This window comes from Heterocephalus glaber, unplaced genomic scaffold (assembly GCF_053883595.1).
Source record: "Heterocephalus glaber isolate CG9 unplaced genomic scaffold, H.glaber_assembly_v1.0 deba00001097, whole genome shotgun sequence".
Classification (NCBI taxonomy): Eukaryota; Metazoa; Chordata; class Mammalia; order Rodentia; family Bathyergidae; genus Heterocephalus; species Heterocephalus glaber.
The window spans coordinates 3,403,953-3,424,363 of NW_028258191.1; the positions used below are offsets into that span (position 1 = coordinate 3,403,953).

The 20,411-nt window shown below is 40.0% G+C and overlaps 1 protein-coding gene across 4 annotated transcripts in view; it reads right to left on the reverse strand.

The window, feature by feature from the left end:
* Window positions 1-506: 506 nt before the first annotated feature.
* Lypd6 (LY6/PLAUR domain containing 6) overlaps window positions 507-20,411 on the reverse strand; it is a 142,780-nt gene continuing 122,875 nt past the window's right edge. For 3 of the 4 annotated variants that reach the window (XM_004870000.4, XM_087210056.1, XM_087210057.1), the window contains 2 exons: window positions 5,576-5,706; window positions 507-3,410 (listed from right to left, as the gene is read on the reverse strand). In XM_004870000.4, coding sequence (XP_004870057.1) covers window positions 3,243-3,410; window positions 5,576-5,706 — 299 coding nt within the window. In that variant the 3' untranslated portion in view covers window positions 507-3,242. The remainder of the gene's footprint in view (window positions 3,411-5,575; window positions 5,707-20,411) is intronic. The other variant, XM_087210058.1, reaches the window with a different exon arrangement.

Here is a 20,411-nt window from a genome sequence, read left to right on the forward strand (position 1 = left end):
TGTTTCTAGTTGCTGGAAAAACCTTCCAGGACAAATGCTTTTTGTTTTATCATCATTAACATAATTCACACCAAGAATAAATTAAGATTTAAAAATAAAATTACTGAGGACTTAGTTCAGTGGTAAAGCATTTGCTTAGTATGCCTAAGGCCCTGGGTTCACTTTCTAGCACCACCAAAGAATAAAAAAATAGAAAAATAGAAAGGAAATAGATCTATTTATACACATATGATATCTTTATATTTCCTGATTTAAAAATGAAATGTTGAAAGGAGCTGTAGGCCTGATTGAAAAGTTTAATAATCTTTTCTTCTTTGATTTTTTTCTGCAGCACTTATAATCTGTATGAATCATGTGGCATGGGTGAATCGTCTTGTGTCTTTTATGCATGTATTTGTTTTTTGTAGAACCAGAAACTGAGCTCCTGCAAGGAAGGCCCAATGCCTTGTACAGAACCTAAGTGTTTTAATCATTGATTTGCATTTTCAGGAAGGAGCCTGGTGAGGTACACTTAAACCCTTTATTAATTTATTTACAAAATGTACAGTATTTATAACATTTAGGCATTAATGTCATCTTGACATGAATGTTACCTTGACATGAATGTTGAGGAGAGTCTAAAAATAAATATGTGGCACATAGGATAACATACACATCATGGCTCTTTGCACTTCAAGCTGTCACCAATGGTGAGATTTAAAGGAAAGTTTAATGGGTAGAAAAGTCAGATGGCTGATCAGCCCTGGATCTTTTACATGAATGGCTCTTCCTTGGTTCCTTGAGACCAGGGATAGTGAGCAAACCATTTCATTTGGAGAGAATTTTTAAAAAGCCATTTTGAAAGGTGTGCAGGATGCATGCAGCACATCTGTGCAGCTTGTATTAACACCCTGGGTGGTGGATCTTCTGACCTGACCCCACCCCCTGCCAGGGAGGCTTTGATGTGGTAACCTTTTCGTCTTCTGTTCAGAATTGCATGCAGTACTTAGAAAATGTCAGTGGATTGTGACCATGCACAAAAATGATACTTGTGGATATGTACAACATCAAATTCCCATTGTTTTATAGCATCTCTTGATGCAATATCAACTATCTCCTCTTTCAGCAAGAGGGATGAATGAAAAAGGTATACCCTCACTTTCCAAAGAAAAGACATCATCTGGGGAACACATGCAGATGGCATCCTGCACAAGCAGGATGAGATAAACTCCATGTGATAAGATAAACAAATTCCCATGAAGTGAGGCCTGGAAATTTTCCTAGAAGTGTAACTCCACTTTCCTTGCCTTTTCATTCCTGCTTCATCTCACATAACCTATATCTGAAGGAAAGGGCTTCACTTATTGAGCTTCTTTGAGCCTCAGTACCTTCATTTGAAAATTGTAAATACTAATAATATTCCGTATAGAGTTCTTCTAGGGATTATATAACCCAACTATGTAAAGTGCTTAGCATAGTGCCTGGCACATAGGCGGTGCTTAATAAATGTCTTGCTTTCTCTCTGTTTAACACTCTCCCAACCCCAGTTATAAGTAACAAATTAATAAGCCTTCCAAACTCTGAATTAAGGCTATGTGATATAATTAAATTGCTCTGAATCAGAGTGACTGATGTCATTTCCTATTTGATCCCTGAAGGAGTCTCATTTTATGAGCCAGGGATGGTTTCCTGTGCAGGGAAGATGGAGACTAACAACACTGTCCTCTTTATCACCCATGGCTCCACGGAGGTCCATGGAAAGATGCCTTATAACCTTGCACAGAAATTCTGACTGGTGATGGTCTCCACTTGAATATTTCCGAAACAATACCACTGAGGAAACCGTGAGCAAAATCCTTGAGGCAAACACATGACTCTTGCTCACAATAACTTTTTGTAACATTGGTGTTACAGATAACTTTCCACAAACATATATTATAAGCTCTACTTCTACCACTGTTGAAAAATAAGTATTCTAATTTGATCGATTTGTTCAGAATAAAGAATATTTAGAATATATTTTAGTTTCCAGTTATATCATACAAAAATAAATAGTTTAAAGGATTTACAAGAAAGAAGAAAAATTATAACTTTGGGTGTTAAAAATATAGGAAGGATGGTGAAGAATTTACCCTCTATTTTAAAAGCAATATCTAAAAGAAATAAAAACTTCCCATTGGGTTTCCTTACTAGTCTTACAACTACCTTTTTTTCATCCTACTATATTATGCTGTATTTCTCTATTGATCTAGTAGAATTTAATGCAGAACTTTCTCCTTAAAGTCACTAGGAATTTGGAAGGAGAGGGCTCTTTGACAGTAAGTACTGCAGATGGAGGAAGAAGCTGGCTCAAAATGAACTGGGACTAACCTCCATATTCTGCCTTTCATTCCAGAAGCCTCTATCTAGATTACTCATGCCAGAACAGAACCCAACTCCTGGAGAAAATAATCCCATGGTGTTTTGGGACTCTGGACACCAACAGTGTAGGTGGAATGGAGGCTCTCATACAGCACAATTAGGCCACATGTCAAAGCCAATCTCCCCAGTTATACGAAGGGCTAAACATAGCTACTTTATGGATGTCAGTTTCCTTAGGTTGGGGAAAGTCCTTCTCTAGCCATCCCTACAAATATACCAAAATTTTACCATACCCTTTTAATCCTCCACATGGAGCACAGAAAATATGATTCTTAGCAATGAAAGACAAAGGCTAGGAAAATTAAATTGAGCAAATTGCTTACTACTCTTCTAGGGACTCAGCCAGAATCTCAAAGGAAATAGTCTATTCCTTTGGGATTTGAAGTTTTAAAGCTCTAAAGCTATAAGGGAATAAATCATTGTAATTAAACGAGTGGTTCTTTTTCTTTCTCCTGAAAGAAAAAAAATCTATGTGTCCATATAACATATTTCGAAGATCTCAAAGGATTCCAGGACCTCCTGCAGCTCATGCATAAATTCTAAACCAAGAACATCAGATCACAATAAATAAGAACTATTTTGTGGAGTTAAAACAAAGGTTTGTGGTACAGAACTTAGGGTCTACGTTGTGGGTGGGCTAGTTTTGATGGGTTCTTGGGTCAAATCAAAATAACAACATTGGAACGGTGCTTGTTCTTCATGGTAATGGTAACGCCTGGCTGTAATGATGTTCACGAGTGCAGTGTTCTCACACATGGAACTACTGTCTGGTCAATGACTCATGCATGACTGCGGACCATCACGATCCCAAGGACCACTGCTATTATGGCACTGTCGAGCTGCTATAGTGTGAGCCCTAACCATACCCACAGGCAGGACACAATCACCGACATGCAGTGTGGGTGTCCATCGGTCTGATTTACAGGGGACGTTGTAGCAAATGTGGCATCGGTTTCATTTCGAGGGAGGGGCAAGTTACAGATATTCCCTTCGCAGCAGGAGGTGCAGACCTGAAAGAAAAGGAGAGGAGAGAGGGGTGATAAGAAGCCGGTAGGTCCTGGAAGGCGGCGGGGGGGTTGCCGGATCTGTCTCCCTCATGGCATGGCAAGACTGAAATGGAAATGATCTGCTCTACAAGGAGACACTGACCCTACAGTTAGAAAGGGTGGGACAATAGTCCATCTAGAAGCAACTTGCTCAAAATGAAAATTCTTCAGGCTACATGTCAAGGAACTGGGATTCTGTTTTTGATGCCCTAGCGTGTGGGTCTTACAAAGCTTTGCATCCCTCCCAGATCTCAGGTATTCCTGTGAAGTGGAGCTTCTGAAACTTGCCTTTCCTTTCAGATAGGCCCTTTCTTCTCTCCCCATCCCCTCCCTCCCTCCCTCCCTCCTCTCCTCTCTCTCTCTCTCTTTCTTTTTTTGGTACGAGGGGTCAAACTCAGGACCTTGTACTTGCCAGGCAGGCGCAGTGCCACTGACCTACAGCCCCGGCTCAGATAGGCTCTTCTGACAACTGGAGGAAACTCTGCCAAGTTTTAACAGTAAAAATGAAATGGCAACAACCCACACAATTTAAACTTGAATATTTATTTTCATTATCACTATCAGCATAATTATCTCCATTCTCATGAGTGAGCTAATGTTTGAAGGGTTTTTCATTTATGCAATGAGTCCTATTTTCTACTGCTTCAGGCCTGAATCATAAGATAGAAGTAAACCAAGAGTTACTAACAGAAATTATTTTAGGCTAGGACTACACAAAGCATAGACCAACAGGTTCAATTTGAGCTAGGATCGTGTTAGAAATGCAGAATCTCAACCATTCCCCAGACTTAGGGATTCAGAATCTCCTTTTTAATAAGATCCCAGACGTCACAGGGTGGTTAATGTCCTAGACAGTAATGATCTGCAGAGATTTGATTCTTTGGTCATATTTGAATGAGAAGACAGTACAATGCTGAGAAGGGAGACTGGAGATGAGAAATGAGTTTGAATTCTGTCCCTGTCCCTTACTAAATATATGATGTGAACCTATGATGCAACTTCTCTGATCCTAAATATTCTCCTTGGTAATGCCTGCAGGCCAAACCCTGTTTTCTGTAGGGGAAAGGTAATGACCTTGGTTTTACCATTCATATTTCAAGCCAGGAACAAGCAGACAGATTGTATTTTAAAATTTAATCTTAGTATATTTGGGAAGTTTCTTAAAAACTGGATACCTTTTGGGGGGGGTACTAGGGATTGAACCCAGGGCCTTTGCACTTACTACATACCCATCCCTTTTCTTAGTTTTGAGACAGGATCTTCCTAAGTCAATAAATTGCCTCAGCTAGGCTTGAGTTTATAATCCTCCTGCCTTAGCCTCCCAGAGTGCTGGGATTATAGGCTTCCCTCTTTAAGAGACAGAAGCCCTTTCTGGAAGTGCTATTCCAGAGCAGGGAGAAAGGGATTTTCCCTAAACCACCAGGAAAGTGGCCTGACAAAAAAGGGCAGATACCAAATAAAGGCTAAGGACTGACATGTCAACCAGCTCTGAGCCATCACCGTAAAGGCTGGGCATTCATCTACCATGAGTCAGGCTGCCTTTCTCATTTTTTATATTCTCCTTCAAGGGTGCCCTCAAAGTTCATTTTACATGGAGTGCTTCTGTATACAGGCACCAAATGGCATTTAAGGGGAGCAAATCGATAGGAAGATAGGTGTCTCATTGCCTATCAAATGATTCAGGAGCCAATGGTAATATTCCCTAGATGGCATCCCAGTAAAGACATGAGCCCTCATTTTACAGAGTTATCAAAGGTGAATGTTCCTGGTGAAGGGGTCGTTGGTGCTTCTGCAATGTTTCCCATCATGGGCAGAAGTAGCCACTGTTCCTCTCCCTTCTAATAGCTTTATGACTTTCTTCTGAGTAAGTAAAGTACAGTACTTGTGATCATCTTAATATCCTCTTGGTATATGCTTATACAATTTATAACAGTTTTTCTATGCCCTCATATGTACTTTCATTCTTTTAGAGAACACAAGAAAGGAAGCGTCTTTTTCAGGTGGTGTAAAGACAATCAAAAGGTAGCTTATATGGGGGTAGGAGGACAATCTGCTCATGAGCACTGGCAGCCATTTGAAGTAGACGGAGGCTGGCTATGCTGTGCTGTCACTTGCTTTTTTGCCCAGACCTTGTGGCCTTCATGCTCTGAGTCTCTGCAGCCAGTGGACAAGCATTCTTCCAGTGGGACACAGCGTTTGGTGACAGAGATGCTGTTTCCTGTGACTTCCATTGTGTGCTGAGTGTAGCAATATCGAGTCTCTGTCAACAGAGAAAATATGCTTTAATTGAGATAGGAAATGTTAGCCTAGTCTGCCTAAAAGGAACACAACAGGAGTGTGGACACTGCCAGTGCCAGCCAAAGTCTAACAGCATACAGGAAGTACAGGGGCACAAGCATATGTCCAATACTAACGATCTCCCTGGAAAGTTCCACTTTGCCACAGTAAGAAGACAGTCTTCCGGAGAACAGCGGTGTCTCTGCCATGTGATCCCCATACAGCAAGAGACAGCGATATCCCTCTTTGCCTTTCCACAAATTTTGCCACTGTCCTGCTTTTTATTTTGGGCAGATGAGCGGTCTGGAGGGCCGATTTAGGAGGTGAACTCCCATGGTAACTTTCAGGAAGGAGGGGTGAAAAGTTCAAAGAGCACAAGCCTAAAAGAAAAAAAGTTAGGTAGATAACAATGGCTGGAGATAGAAGACTACAACAAGGCTGGTGTGTGTGTGTGTGTGTGTGTGTTGGGTTAGGTATTCCCCCAGGAGGGCAGAAATGGATTCATTTTATCTGGAGAAGATGGCGTTATCTAAAAGAAAGAGCTTCTTAGCAATGAGCACAGCTTGATCCCAGGCTGCAGTGGGAAGAATGCTGAGCCGGCAAGGCAGGTGATCCACTACTGAAGAGCTTTGTCTCTCCCCACACGATTTCAGGGTCTTCCTGGGGCGGCAGATGATGACTGTGATGGAAATTAAGAGAGATCTTCCCATGTATTATGAGTCTGAAAGCTTGCAATGTCTTCCAAAATTCCACAGAGAGTTGTTTTAGTGGTAATTTAAAAAACATAAGAAAAATGGCTTTGTCAGTGTAATGCTTTAAGGCCTCCGGGCAGCATTCAGCTCTCTAAGCCTGGGATTTAGGAGACCGTTCCTGCTCCATTTTCACATTAAAAAAGAAAATGAATAATTCTTTGGAAATGTCACTGAGCTATTTTTCATCCATATCTTGGACCCAACTTTGCATGCTTTATACATTTTGGATATTTAGTGGCTAATATGGAATTATGACCTCCTGTGATATTATTTATTAGGCAATAAAAACTCCTACCAGAGTCTGTCATGATTTGGGCAGTTTTCAACTAAAGTGCTAATGTTCATAGAAGAAAGCTTAAGAATTTGAGGACCTGAGAATGAGCTAATAAGGACCACATTGACACATCTTGGGAGTCATAAAACTCAGGGGTTTTACTAGGATTCATAGACACCCGCACCTGACAGCGACCTGAATGACCTCTAATTGAGGCTAAGGGCAGCACCTCTCCCAGGGTTACACTGTGGTGGGTGTGCCTGGGGAGAGCAGGGTCAACACCCTCCCCGACATGCTAGCTCCACCCTGTACCAAGGCTGGAGTTTTGTTCATTGCAATCAGGTCAAGGCACCCTTGAGCTTACTCGGGGTCCTATGGAACTCACTACGGGTAAGGTAAGTGAGGTCATTCTGGGAGTAAAAAGTTGAAGATTTTATACCTGGCAATGATTCTCTCAAAGTCCTAGACTATTTTAAAGTTGGAGTGATGGCCTTTCAGATGAAGAGGAGGCAGCTCTCTTCTTTTAAAACCTTTGGCAGGTTTTGACAAACAGAGGCCGGTGGCCTAAGAGATTTACCACGTCTTCCTTCTAAAGAGGACTGGTTTCCTTCTTTAGTACACTCGGTGGACATTTATGGCCACAATAGGTACACCTTTCCCAATCCCACCCCAACTTCAAATGCTCTAGAGGGCAATAAAAGCAGGAATGTTCTTATCTCCTGTCTCCTCTTCATCCAGGCAACTGGGAGCAGCTGCCAGAGGTTTATTGCTCCAAATGTAAATCTGAGCAGATAAGATCATACTCTTATGGAATAAGTAAATCACTACCAGGTTTCAGTTTGGGGAAATTAGGTTTGGCTCCCAAGTAATGAATTATGTTGTTTTCAGTAAGCCTTAAAATAACAATTGGAGAATTTGATACTACTACTTTTTATTCATACTTTTCTGTCCATAACACATTCCCTTATTCATTTATCAGTGAGAACTTATTCCATTGAATGAAAGTACGGGCAACAACTGATAAAATTATTTTTCCAGGAAAATGTGTAAATCCTAAGTACCCAATAAGCCAATTCTTGCCACTCTAGGGAGAGAAGGGAGATCAGTAAAGATTATGGGTACGAATTTATTTTCTTATACTTCAAGTCTGATTCATAAAGACAAGGATAGATTGAGAATACTGCCTTTACTTCCAACAGTAGAAACCTCAATTCGGAGGCATCAATCCCTCAAAAATATCCATTCCACTTCTTATCTTACAAAACCTTGAGGTGGGTTATGAAATGTTAATGTGGAAAAAGGTTCTGCAGTTAAATAAGTTTTGGAAATGCTCAAATAAAGTTGAACTGGTTTCTTCAGTGCCTATTTGATGAGGGCCTTCAATAAGCACTGTGATCTGTGATCTCCAAGGGTGTGTTCAGGACAGCAGGCAAAATTTCCCAAGCAGAACTAGGTGGACGTGTGTGGCTTATCACTGGACTGTGGGAGTGATAAAACACTGGGTTTCAGTCACAGAGCATTGCTCACCATGCATTTTGAATAATCCTTGGGTTAGTAATGAGGTTATATGAGAATCAAGCCTTCTGATAACTTCACAGTAAAAGGATTTCAAAGGCTTTTATCTAAAAGATAAAAGACGGGTTTGAATTTCTACCAGGTTAATTTCGGCCTCTAAAATCTCATATTCTGCAACTGCATAGTATTCCCAGAAGTTGTGAAACCAAAGTCTTTGATTCACAGTAAAATCAGAAAATGGGAGAGTTTAATCCACAATTGAAAAACACAAATATAATTTTCATAAAGTTCACATACACACATACACTCAATAATCTACTTTTGAAATTTAAAACTAGTTCAAAGCTAAAACGCACATTTTCATTGGCTCACCAATATTCAGTTTCCAGTAAAAGAAGGAGTATTTAAATAATAGCTATATATAAGATGACTGGAGTTAGAATCAGACAATACCAATGCTCATCGTGATAAAAGGTCTTCTCACCACTCAAGTATCCCATGTGGCTCTGATGCTAGAAAGCAATTCCCTAGATGCAAGAAAATGAATGGGTGGAAAAGAATTTTAATAATAATACCATAAATAATAGCGAAAACTAAAAGCCTAGTGACATCTGTCTGGGTACTCCTTAGCCTAAATATTTACTGCATACTCAGCTCCTCACATCTGCATGAGACTTCCAGGCTACAACTGTCCTCAACACCAAATGTGATTCCTTTTACCATGTGTGGCCCTGAGGGATCTCTCTGTGGCCCAGGATTTCCTTTTCTTGTGTCTGACCATGGAGGATCTTTTCGTGGTCCTGGACTCTATTAGGTCTAATCTCTTCTGGGGGATTCCCCATCCTGGACTTGAGAGATTTGCTTCTAGATTTTTCTTCTACATCTCAGGTTTCTTCTTTTCCAACATTTTCCTGACCTGAATGTTGATATTCTCCCATGCCTGTCCTTGAAATTCTTTTCATTCAAGTGACCTCATCAGGCTTCCAATGCTATACCTCCATTCTACTTCTCTCTCCTAGCAATGGAATCAAATTTCTAACTATCTCCTGGATACTGCTGGTATCATCTCATACCTCACATGTCTCAAACCAAGCTCTACCTCTCTTCCCCTCATACCTGTTTATCTTCATGTGTGCCTCTCTCAGGAAGGAACCTCCTGAGAGGTGGCACCTTCATCTTCCTGTGTAATGTGGACTGGAATCTGAAATCAGCTGAGATTTCTCTCCCCAACCAGTTTCTACGTCCTCTGAAGCATCTCCGTTATCCATTTCTTCAATTCTGGACCACATCCCTGTTTTGTTTAATTTTTTCCCTTTTCCATCTTCCCTGTTCAAAACAGGTGCCATACAAGCTCCAGATATATTTCTGAAACCAAGGTCAGACTGTGGTACTCATCTCCCACAGTAACACCTCATTGTCAGAGTGCTGGCTGCACTGCTAGAAGAACAGGCCTCCCCGAGTGGCAGGCAGGTTTCTGTGCCCTTTCTGCTCCTAAAACTGTGTGTCCAGATTGCAGGGGAAACTGCTTCTCTGATAGTCCCTTCCAGGACATTTCCAACTCGGAGTTTCACATCTGAGTCTCACCACTTAGGACTCAAGGTTTTCCTTGATCAAGGCCAGGCTAGCTCAGCATTGCCTACTGCATACCTTGAGATGCTGTATCAAAACTTTTGACTGTTCTTCACAACACTTTTTGTGCATCCTTTGTTCAGTCTGGAAGACTTTTTCCTATCTTCCATTTCTGGAAACCTGAAGTTCTCCAAGACAATCCAAATTGAGAAATTCTGTGAAATCTTCCCTGATTTTCCTCCCAACTAGGTCAACATTAGTTTTTTTCCTCCATGTTGTCACAGTCCTTCTTTATAACCTATTTTGATATGTCTGGCTTTCCTTCTAAATTAAGATTTTTCAAACTTGGCACAATTAACCTTTACATTTTAAAAAAATGACAGTTACTCTTCTGTTGTTTTTAGTTCTATCTTTTGAGATAACTATAAATTCACATTTGTAATAAATAATACAGAGATTTTATGTGCCTTTTACCCAGTTTTCCTATATGGTAACATCCTGCAAAAGTATGATACAGTATCACAATAAAGGTGTTGCCGTTAATATCATTAAGACACAGAACATTTCCATACCTACAAGGGTCCCTTGACCTTTAGGGTGCTACCAATCATTCCTTAACCCTTGGAAGTCACTAATCTGTGTTTCACTTCTAAAATTCTGTCTTTTTTTTCTTTTTTTTTTTTGATACAGGGATTGAGCTCCGGACCTTGCATTTTCGAGGCAGGCAGTGGGACCAATTAGCTAAATCCCTAGCCCAATAATTCTTTCCTCCTCCTTTATTTCTTTTTATGGTACTGGGGATCTAATGCAGGACCCTGAGCTTGAGAGGCAGGTGCGGCACCACTGAGCTAAATCCTAAATCCCCAGCCCTTTTTTTTTTTTTTTTGGTACCGGGGATCGAACTCGGGTCCTTACACTTGCGCAGCAGGCAGTGAAACCACTGAGCTAAATCCCCGGCCCTTCCCGCCCTTTTATTAATAGGCTTTTTGGGTTTTTGTTTGTTTGTTTTTGGTACCGGAGATTGAACTCAGGACCTTGTGCTTGCAAGGTAGGTGCAGTGCCACAGAGCTAAATCCCAGGCCCAAAATTTTGTCATTTTAAGAATGATACATACACACACACACACACACTAAAGAATGATACACAAATGGAGTCATAAGAGTGTGCAACATTTTGGGGTTGAGTATTTTCATTCAGTATGGTTTACTGGAGCTCCATCTGGGTTACTGCTTGTATCAACAATTTGTTGATTTTTAGTGCTGAGTAAGAGTCCACAGTACGAATGTACCATAGTTGCGTACACCACTCACACATTGAAAGGACCGCTAGGTCGTTACCAGATAGGGATTTTTGTTTTGTTTTGTTTTTTTGGTACCAGGGATCGAACTCGGGACCTTACGCTTGCAAGGCAGGTACCAGAACCACTGAGCTAAATCCCCAGCCCCGATAGGGCTATTTTAAATAAAGTTTCTCTGTGAAGTCTTCATTTCTCTGAGATAAGTGCTCAGAAGGGGAAGTGCTGGTTTGTATGATAGTGCATGCTGAATCTTTCAAGCAACTGTCACACTTTGCAGAGTGGCGGTACCATTCTATATTCCCACCAACAACATGAGTGACCTAGTTTCTCCTCATCCTTATCAGTGTTCAGTGCTGTCACTGTTTTTTTTTAGCCATTCTGATAGATGAACAGTGATATCTCATTATGATCTTTTTTATTTATTAAGTTTATTGATACATTTTAGGTATACAAGATGATGACATTTATCATTGGAATTTGTATCTTTACATGATATATCTTGGTTCTTATTCTTTTCCCCCTTCCCCTGCCCTCCCTTCAACCCCTCCACCCCTCTCTATTTACAAAGACTGTTTCCATTTTTTCATTTTCTCATATTAATTCCATTTCCTTCTTTCCTTTCCCCGACCCCTCCCACTTCCCCTTCCCCTGTGGACCTTTTCTTCCTATTTCACATTGTCTATTATACATTTTGATCCTTGTTTACACTTTCAGTTTCCCACACTCATTATGATCTTAACTTGCATTTCCCAGTGGCCATGATGTACTGCTTTGCCACAGGCCCTAAAGCAACAGGGCCAGGCCAGGGTCAAAGCTTCCAGAACTGTGAGCCATAGTAAAGCTCTCCTCTTTTTAAGTTGATTTTTTCAGGTATTTGTTACTGTAATAAAAAGCTCATTAACACATGATTGCCATTTTTTACTCAACTGGAGGTCTTCTTGGTACAATGAGTGATGTTTTAAGTTGAAACATGGGTATTTTGGTATTGTGCTCTAACACTGTTCTTACGGTACTTCCCTGCTCGAGAGTGGTATGAGTACCTCATTAATGCTCTCCACATGGCCTTTACTGATGCCATGGTGGGAGGCAGCTTCATGCCAATGAATGGTGGTGACAACCTGATGCTACCTACGCTAAGCCTCGTTTGACCCAGCTCCAGGGAAGGTTAGAGACACTGCATGCTGCCAGGGAACTTGGAAGTGCAGCAGCTCCACACACCACATGGTCACCACTGACATTATGGAGAGACCCCCATGTCTGCCTAGAGGGAATTAAGTCCCCTCTCCCTCAATTTCCCTTCTTTGATAACCATCCTAGCAGGGGCCTTGGGGCCTCTCACTGCAGCCTCCTGTGGTTGGAACTCTATGTTCTCTATTCAGCCTCAGCTAGTGTGTGTGGGCTACAATTTTTTCTGTGGTATTTGGCTAGGTAGAGCACTTATTATGTAAAAATAGTTTGCTTTTCTAGGCTATTCCCTTCTTAGTCCTTCAGCTGCAGAGAGCAAACTTTTTGGGGATTTTGTTCATGCCTGTGAGATTTTTGATTATTGATTTCCTTAGCTTCAAGTCTAGAATATATGAGACAAAAAGAATATCCAGTAAATTCACCAATGTGTTCTTTGAGTTCTGAAGTTCATAGCAACTCTGTCAATTTCCCTATCTCCTCGTTTCAGAGTTTTATGTTTTGTTTTTATTTGTTTGGGGTTAAAAATATATATATAGTGTTCAGGATTTTTAATTGTACTTAGTGGGAGGAATAGAAAAGTATCTCTGCTCCATCTTTCCAGAAGCAGAAATCCTCAGCACTTCTGAAATTTTAGAATAGATAATTTACTTAAGGCAACTGCAGGATGTTTAGCAGCAGCCATGCCATTTTCTGACTACATTTCATCCCTAATTGTGACAAAAATGTCTCCAGATATTGACAAATATCCCTGGGGTGAGGAGAATCACTCCTGGTAGAGAATTACTGTTCTAAATTATAATATTGAGAATCAGGTTTATTCTTGTGCGTGCCAGCACTTCCCTCAACATATAACACATGCTTGTACAAATAGCAGGCACTTAATTTATGATAAACATTGATCAATGTGAAGGAATCACCTAGCCAAACTTTTCTACTCAAATTTGAACCAAGTTAAAACATTTCAATTTAGCTGTATAATGTGTATAACATCTCTTCTATAACTGTGTTTGAATGGTCTGATCCAATTTGAAAATAAAATAATAACTACACTTCTGCAAGAAGGGCAGTTTTTATACAGTATAATCACTTGGAAAATTATTTCTCAGGATCCATTAAAAGTAAACCTAAGTATGTTCTATGAACCAGAAATTCCACCATTAGATATATATCCAGTGCAGGAAGAAATAAAATATCTTAGAAATGTTTTTAGGACTGTTTGCACAAATGAAAACTAGAAACAATAAAATGCCTATTAATGGTTGAATAAATGAATTATGGCACATATTTACTTAATGAGACAACTAGATCAAACAAAATGTGAATCTCATATAATGTTAAAAATGAACCCACAATGTGGGAAAAAATTTTCACCAGTTGTCCCTGAGACAAAGGTCTACTATCTAGAATATATAAAGAACTTTAAAAAAATCAGACTTCCCAAATTTAAATACCCTATCCAAACATGGGCATCTGAAATGAACAGACTTTTCTCAGACAAAGAAGTAGAAATAGCAAATGAACATATGAAAAAGTGTTCAACATCACTGGTAATTCGAGAGATGAAAATTAAAACAACACTGAGATTCCACCTCATCCCAGAAAGAATGGTTGCCATCATGAAATCAACCAATAACAAATGCTGGTGTGACTGTGGGGAAAGAGGAACCCTGCTCCACTGCTGGTGGGAGTGTAGACTGGTGCAACCACTGTGGAAATCAATGTGGAAATACCTCAAAGAACTAGGACTGGAAGTCCCATTTGACCCAGCTAGTCCCCTGCTGGGTATCTTCGCCAAAGAATTAAAAGAATCATACCACAGTGATATATGTGCACGCATGTTCATAGCAGCACGATTCGTGATAGCTAAAACTTGGAAACAACCCAATTGCCCATCGACTGGAGACTGGATAAAGAAAATGTGTTTTTTTAAAAAATAAAATGGAGTGCTACTCAGCCATAAAAAGTGAGAAAGTAGAGACATTTATAGCTAAATGGATGCATATTGAAGCAATACTCTTAAGTGAAATAAATAGGGTACCCATGTGTAAATACCAAAGTTTCTATAGTGTGAGAAACTGAAAGTGTAAATAAGGACTAAAAGGTATAATAGATAATGTGAAATAGGAAGAAAAGGGGCCAAGGGGAAGGGGAAGTGGGAAGGGGAGGGGAAAAGAAAGAAGGGAATGGAATTAATATGAGAAAATGAAAAAATGGAAACAAAGTCTTTGTAAATAGGGAGGGATGGAGGGGTTGAAGGGAGGGCAGGGGAATGGAGAAAAATTAAGAACCAAGATGGATTATGTAAAGGTGCAAATTTCCAATGATGAATGTCATTATACTGTATACCTTAAATGTATCAATAAAATTAATTTAAAAAAAAGAAAAATATCAGACAGATAAGAGTTTGTGCTGTAGTATTCAATTTCTACAAAGAACCCAATATGAAGCAAAACTAATCTATGCTATTGAAAATCAGGAGGGTAACTATATTAGTTTGCTAGGGCTGTCATAAAAAACTATCACAGGCTGACCGACTTAAAAATTTTCTGAGTTTTGTTTTTCTTTTGGTACTGGGGATTGAACTCAGGACCTTGCGCTTAGCACAGTGCCACTGAGCTAAATCCCTAGCCCTTTTAAAAATTTCTTCTATTTGTTTGTTTTTGTGTTTTTTGTGGGGGTATTTTGTTTTGTTTTTTGTTTTTTGTTTTTGCTTTTTTGGTTTTTTGTTTGTTTGAATTTTCTCTGTTTTAGAGGCTATTAGTTTGAAAGCAAGGTGTTAGCAACACTGACTTCTTCAGCGGTCTCTGTCCTTGGCCAGTAGGTAGCCAGTTTCTCCCTGCATCTTCACATCATCTTCCCTCTGTGCTTCTCTGCATCCTAATATCTTCATGTAAGGACACCACTCTTATGACTTCATTTAATCTTAACTAGCTCTTTACAGATCCTCTTTCCAAAGACAGTCACCTTCTGAGGTATACAGATTAGCATTTCAATACATGAATCTGAAGGGAACACAGCTCAGCCTATCATGGCGGCACTTGGTAGTGGGGGAAATCATCGACTCCTGGAAATGGCCACTTCTTAATCTGGGTGCTGTTTATATGCTGTGCTCAATTTACAGAAAACCATTACACTATTCTATAAGGAGTGATCAAAACATGCAGTGAATGTTTAAATTTTTTTTAAATTATGACAAAAAAACCACATGGCCACAAATGCCCCTCAGAATAGCCCCCTCACTTGAAACACACTTGTCCTTCCATTCTTGCCACTTTCGGAAGTGCTCTTTTGTGAGTGTCTTTACAAGATATAATCAAAATTACTACGAATGCTGCTGCCGAGTGCCATCCAATGGAAAGGTAGGCTAGTAAAAACATTCCAGTGTGTTCCCCTCCACTCTGTTCTCTAGATCTGGCATTGTGCAAGCTCTGGATCTTCTCCAAAGTCAAGATGATGGTGAGAAGTTAATGTTCTGAATCAATTCGGACATCGAGGCAGTTGTGACAGTGCAAGTAAAGACACAAAAGAGGACAGCAAGAACTGCTTCCAAAAGTGGAGGGAATGGTGAAATTAATGTGTTCAAAGTGAGGGGGATATTCTGGAGGAAGTAATGGCAATGTGGTTTTCACTGTAATAATTTTTAAATTTAAAATATTCACTGGATTTTTCAATCACATTGCATATGTATTATTATACCTTAATTCAAAGTTCAGTAAAATGGAAAGTGAATGAAAAAAGAACCCCACATGAAAGAAAATAGACTTATAAAAAGGACGAACTACAAACTGAGCTGCAGAGAAGCTGAATTATTTAAAGCTTGCCCTAATTGGAATTATTTCATGGCCTCTGGCATTGGGCCATCAGATTATTCTCTTGGTTTTCCTGCTCCTATCAGTGACTCTGCATAGATTCCTAAAAAGGACATGTTTTTATTCTCTCATCCCCACGTAAGAAATTCCTCAAGGCAGAAATTAAAAATAAATAAGTGTTCGTGAACCTGATTAAGTCGTGACTGGTCTCCTTTGTGCAGTCAGCATCTTGTGTAGAAACTGCTAAAACAGACACTTCCCTGTCTTTTCAAAACATCATCCATACTTCTTAAGGACAGGTGTCTTGGGGAAAAATCTCTCTCTCTCTCTCTCTCTCTCTCTCCTCATTTTTGAGAGACAGGGACTCACTATGTATTTCAGAATGGCCTTGCACTCACTATGTAGCCCAGATTGGCCTCAAACTCATGGTGATCCTCCTGACTCAGCCTCCTGAGTGCTGATTACAGGCATGTACCACCATATCCAGCAGGAACTTGTTTTTTAAAGCAAATCACTGACACTCAGAAAGCAGCATACATATTACCAGGCAAAGGCCAAAAAAGTAGTTAGAAAGCAATGAAAAGCAGTGAGCAGTGAGGATGAATAGGACATCTCAGTGGACAGTGGTTAAAATAAAAGCCACAAGGCAAAAGCAGCAAATGGATATGTTCCACCTGTGGCCACTGTAATTTTAGAAAATATCTGGACAAAACTGCTATGAATTGGAGTAGGTTAGATGCTCTTCATGTACCAAGAAACATCTTACCAAGAAACAGAATAAAATTAAAGTAGCAGGATAAACTAAGAGAATAAATGTCTACATGAAAGCATAGGAGAGCTACCAAGATAGGATTTGAAGAGCAAGGTAACAGTGGAGAAAAGAGCTGTCAGTGGAGCCTGAAATTCTGTACCTGTTCTCTCCTCAAGGCATTTGCTGACTCCAAGGCTGCACAGGTGGAGAGGCTGAGAAGCCAAGTAGAAAGCCCTGCCAAGGGGCAGAGAAGTGGGGCAGAGAAGTAGGGCAGAGCTTTCATCAGTCTCCAGGGTACTAGATGCACAAACAGGAGTTTAGAGCTAGCAGAGCAGCCAGGAGGGAAGCAAGACTGACAGGCTCAGGTTATAATTAAAGGTTGGAAGGTATTTGCTTTAGCACTTTAAAATGTCATTAACTTCTATTGTTTCTGTCAATACTAAGTTCTGGCAAGGTTGCACAGCAGCTGGCACTGTGTACATGGCTGGTAAGAGGGTAATCAGTATAGCCACTTTAAAAACTACTAGGCAGCACTTGGTAAAGCCAACAGCTATATGTCCCATGTTTGGAAATCACACTTCTGGGTAGAGCTTGCAGAAATGCATACATATGTATATCAAAAGACATGGGTAAAAATATTCATAGTATTCCAAAACGAGACACAACACAAATCTTCATCAACAGTGGAATGGATGAGTTTGGTACATTCATAAAATGATCTACTGTACATCTATGAGAAAAAATGACTTGGCTGCTCACACACAAAAAATGAGTTAATTTCACATATACATGTTGTTTAAAAGCAAGGAGCACATTCTTTATGGCTCCATTTATGTAAAGCTTAGTCATAGTACTCATATTTGTGGAGTAGGGTACAATGACCAGGATACTTCTGTGGTTCTACTGCTTCATATGGGTGTGGACACCCAGCATGCTATCTTTGTAAAAATTTACCAACTCTGCGCTAATGATTTGTTCCTTTTCCTGAATGTATTTTAATATTTAGTTACAATTTTACTTTTAAAAAGAAAGAAGTCTGAGACTTTCATCTAGCAATGTCACAGGGCAGATAATCTGAAATCCATCTCATTATTTAGCAGTCGGAAGTAGTGAATAAGATGTAACCAACACCTCTGTAAATGCACCAATGAACTCTCCAGAAAGGGAAATCCCAGGGGCCTACACTGGATAATGTACTGACCTTCCTACCTTAGGGAAGAGGGCACATTAAAAGGCAAACTAGAGGACATTTCAAGGCCTTGGGCCCTAATACAATTGAGTGACACCTTGGTATAATAATAGAACCCTCAAAAGACTAAATCCTAAGTATAAAATTGCTTAAAAGAAGGGGGGAAAATCACTCTAGGTTATGTAAAACAGAAAGGTTATCTCAGGGAGCACCTTGGTAAGTAGAAAGAAATCTTTCCTGGAAATTTGTAACCCTGGGCTAGGGATCACATATATTTCCTGCTTGTACTAGGAACCACCAGAAAACTGATCTAGAAACGGCCATCAAGCAACATGTTCATTAATTCCCTTTCACAGAGAAACAGCAACAAGAAGCTGGGTCCAAAAGGATATGTACCTTCTATCTCGGAATTTGTCTTCTGACTTTCTATCAGCAATAATTCCTAAGGAAGTTTGTCTTGGAGGACATTGCACTTCCTAATTAATTCGCTTAGGTGTCCTCTACAGATATTTAAGTTTGCAGGTTCATAATAAACATTTATATGGTTCCTCTTTCAAAAAACGTTTAATCTTGCAGCACAGAGAAAAGTCACTGGCAAAATGATATGGATCCAAGCACATGACACTCAGCTCTTTGTTTACTTTATCCATCCCTGCAAACGGTCTCTCATATAACATTTCAAGATTCTTTCTCATTCTGATTCATAAAATCAAGAAAATTAAACAGATTTATAAGCAGTCAGTTATGGCCGGCATCTTAAATTCTCAGGTGTAGGGAGCACAGATGGTACCCTCAATCTGTAGGTACCAGAGACAAAAGTAGTGCAATGGAGGAGGAAGTACTTACACAACCCACCTTTTTGTTTTATTTTGCTTTTTGTGGTACCAGGTATTGAACCCAGAGCCTTTGCATGAGCTACATCCTCAGCCTTTTTTATTTTGAGGCAAGATCTCATTAAGTTTCCTAAAATGGCCTCAAAGTTGCAAGCTTTCTGCTTCAGCCTCCCAGAATGCTGGGATTACAGATGTGCACCAGCATGCCCAGTCACAGCGTACATTCTGAAAGAATGACAGGGAACCTCATGCTGCCATTGCTGTAGAAGTGGATCTAGACAGGGCCAAGCTTTCTTGAGGCATGCTGACCCAAATGATAATTCACAAGTCTTTGACTCCATAATAGTCAGCTGCCATGATATGCTATGTCTCCATGCACATCCACTTGATTGAGTTTAGGTTTGGAAAAGTCTTACAATTTAGTCATTACAGATGTGGGCTTATTCTGTACAGATTAGATCAGTGATGGCGAACCTTTTAGAGCTTTCAATGACACAAATGGTCTGCTGTGGCATATGTGCCACAGGTTTGTCACCACTGGATTAGATCAAATGCTTACTAGAAATATTGTTTTTATCTTTAACAAGTTATGTTTCATCATGTGATGATTAAAACTTAATTAAATTTGTCACAAAACAGACAAAAACCCAAGAATGGCTCAGAGAGACAGGATGCCTCTCCATGGCAGTGTATGGGCTGCTCCTGCTAAGGCCCTTGGTGGTCCTGCCTGTAGCTGCTCCAGGTAATGATAAACAGACAAAACAAATTCAGGGCTAATTAGTAAGCACACCTCATATTTTAATCTAATAATAAAATGGTAGTATTTTATTTTTAGAAAAATCCAGAGAAAACCTAGAAGAACAGAAGACATTGGGAAGTAGGGTTGGGCAAGTAGGAAACTAAGCAATGCTTTACCACTTTGTAGACTGTAGCTCTGACTTCTCACTCTTTACCTGATGCTTAAGCCCCCACAAAATAACTCCCACAGGAGTTTGATCCACAGTGCAAAAAAAAAAAAATCTCCCAAAGTCATCCCACAACAATAACCTGGTCCCAGGTTATTATGTTCCTATTATTATTATTATTATTATAAAAATTATTATTATTACTTTTTTTGCAGTACTGGGGATTGAACTCAGGACCTTGCACTTGCCAGGCAGGCGCAGTGCCACTGAGCTATATCCTTGGCCCCCTGCTCCTATTATTTTTTGAAACAAACTAGTTGCTACTCCCAGATCAGTTCTCCCCGTGTCCACTGAGCACACTGGGGAAATCCTGTTTCCACAGCATCACTGTGAGTGACTTCACCAGGGGACTTTCCCCTTTCGACCACTGACATCCACTCCCCATTTGTGGGGCTGCTGCAGCCTTCCTAATATATGAGGCCTTCACTGGCCACCTTAGCCCCTAAATGCTTCACTTCTCTTAAACTCACACAGCACTTAATGCCATGTTTCACATGGCACTTAACTTTATCCTATTTTTGACATTCGATATGTTCAGATCTTATCCCC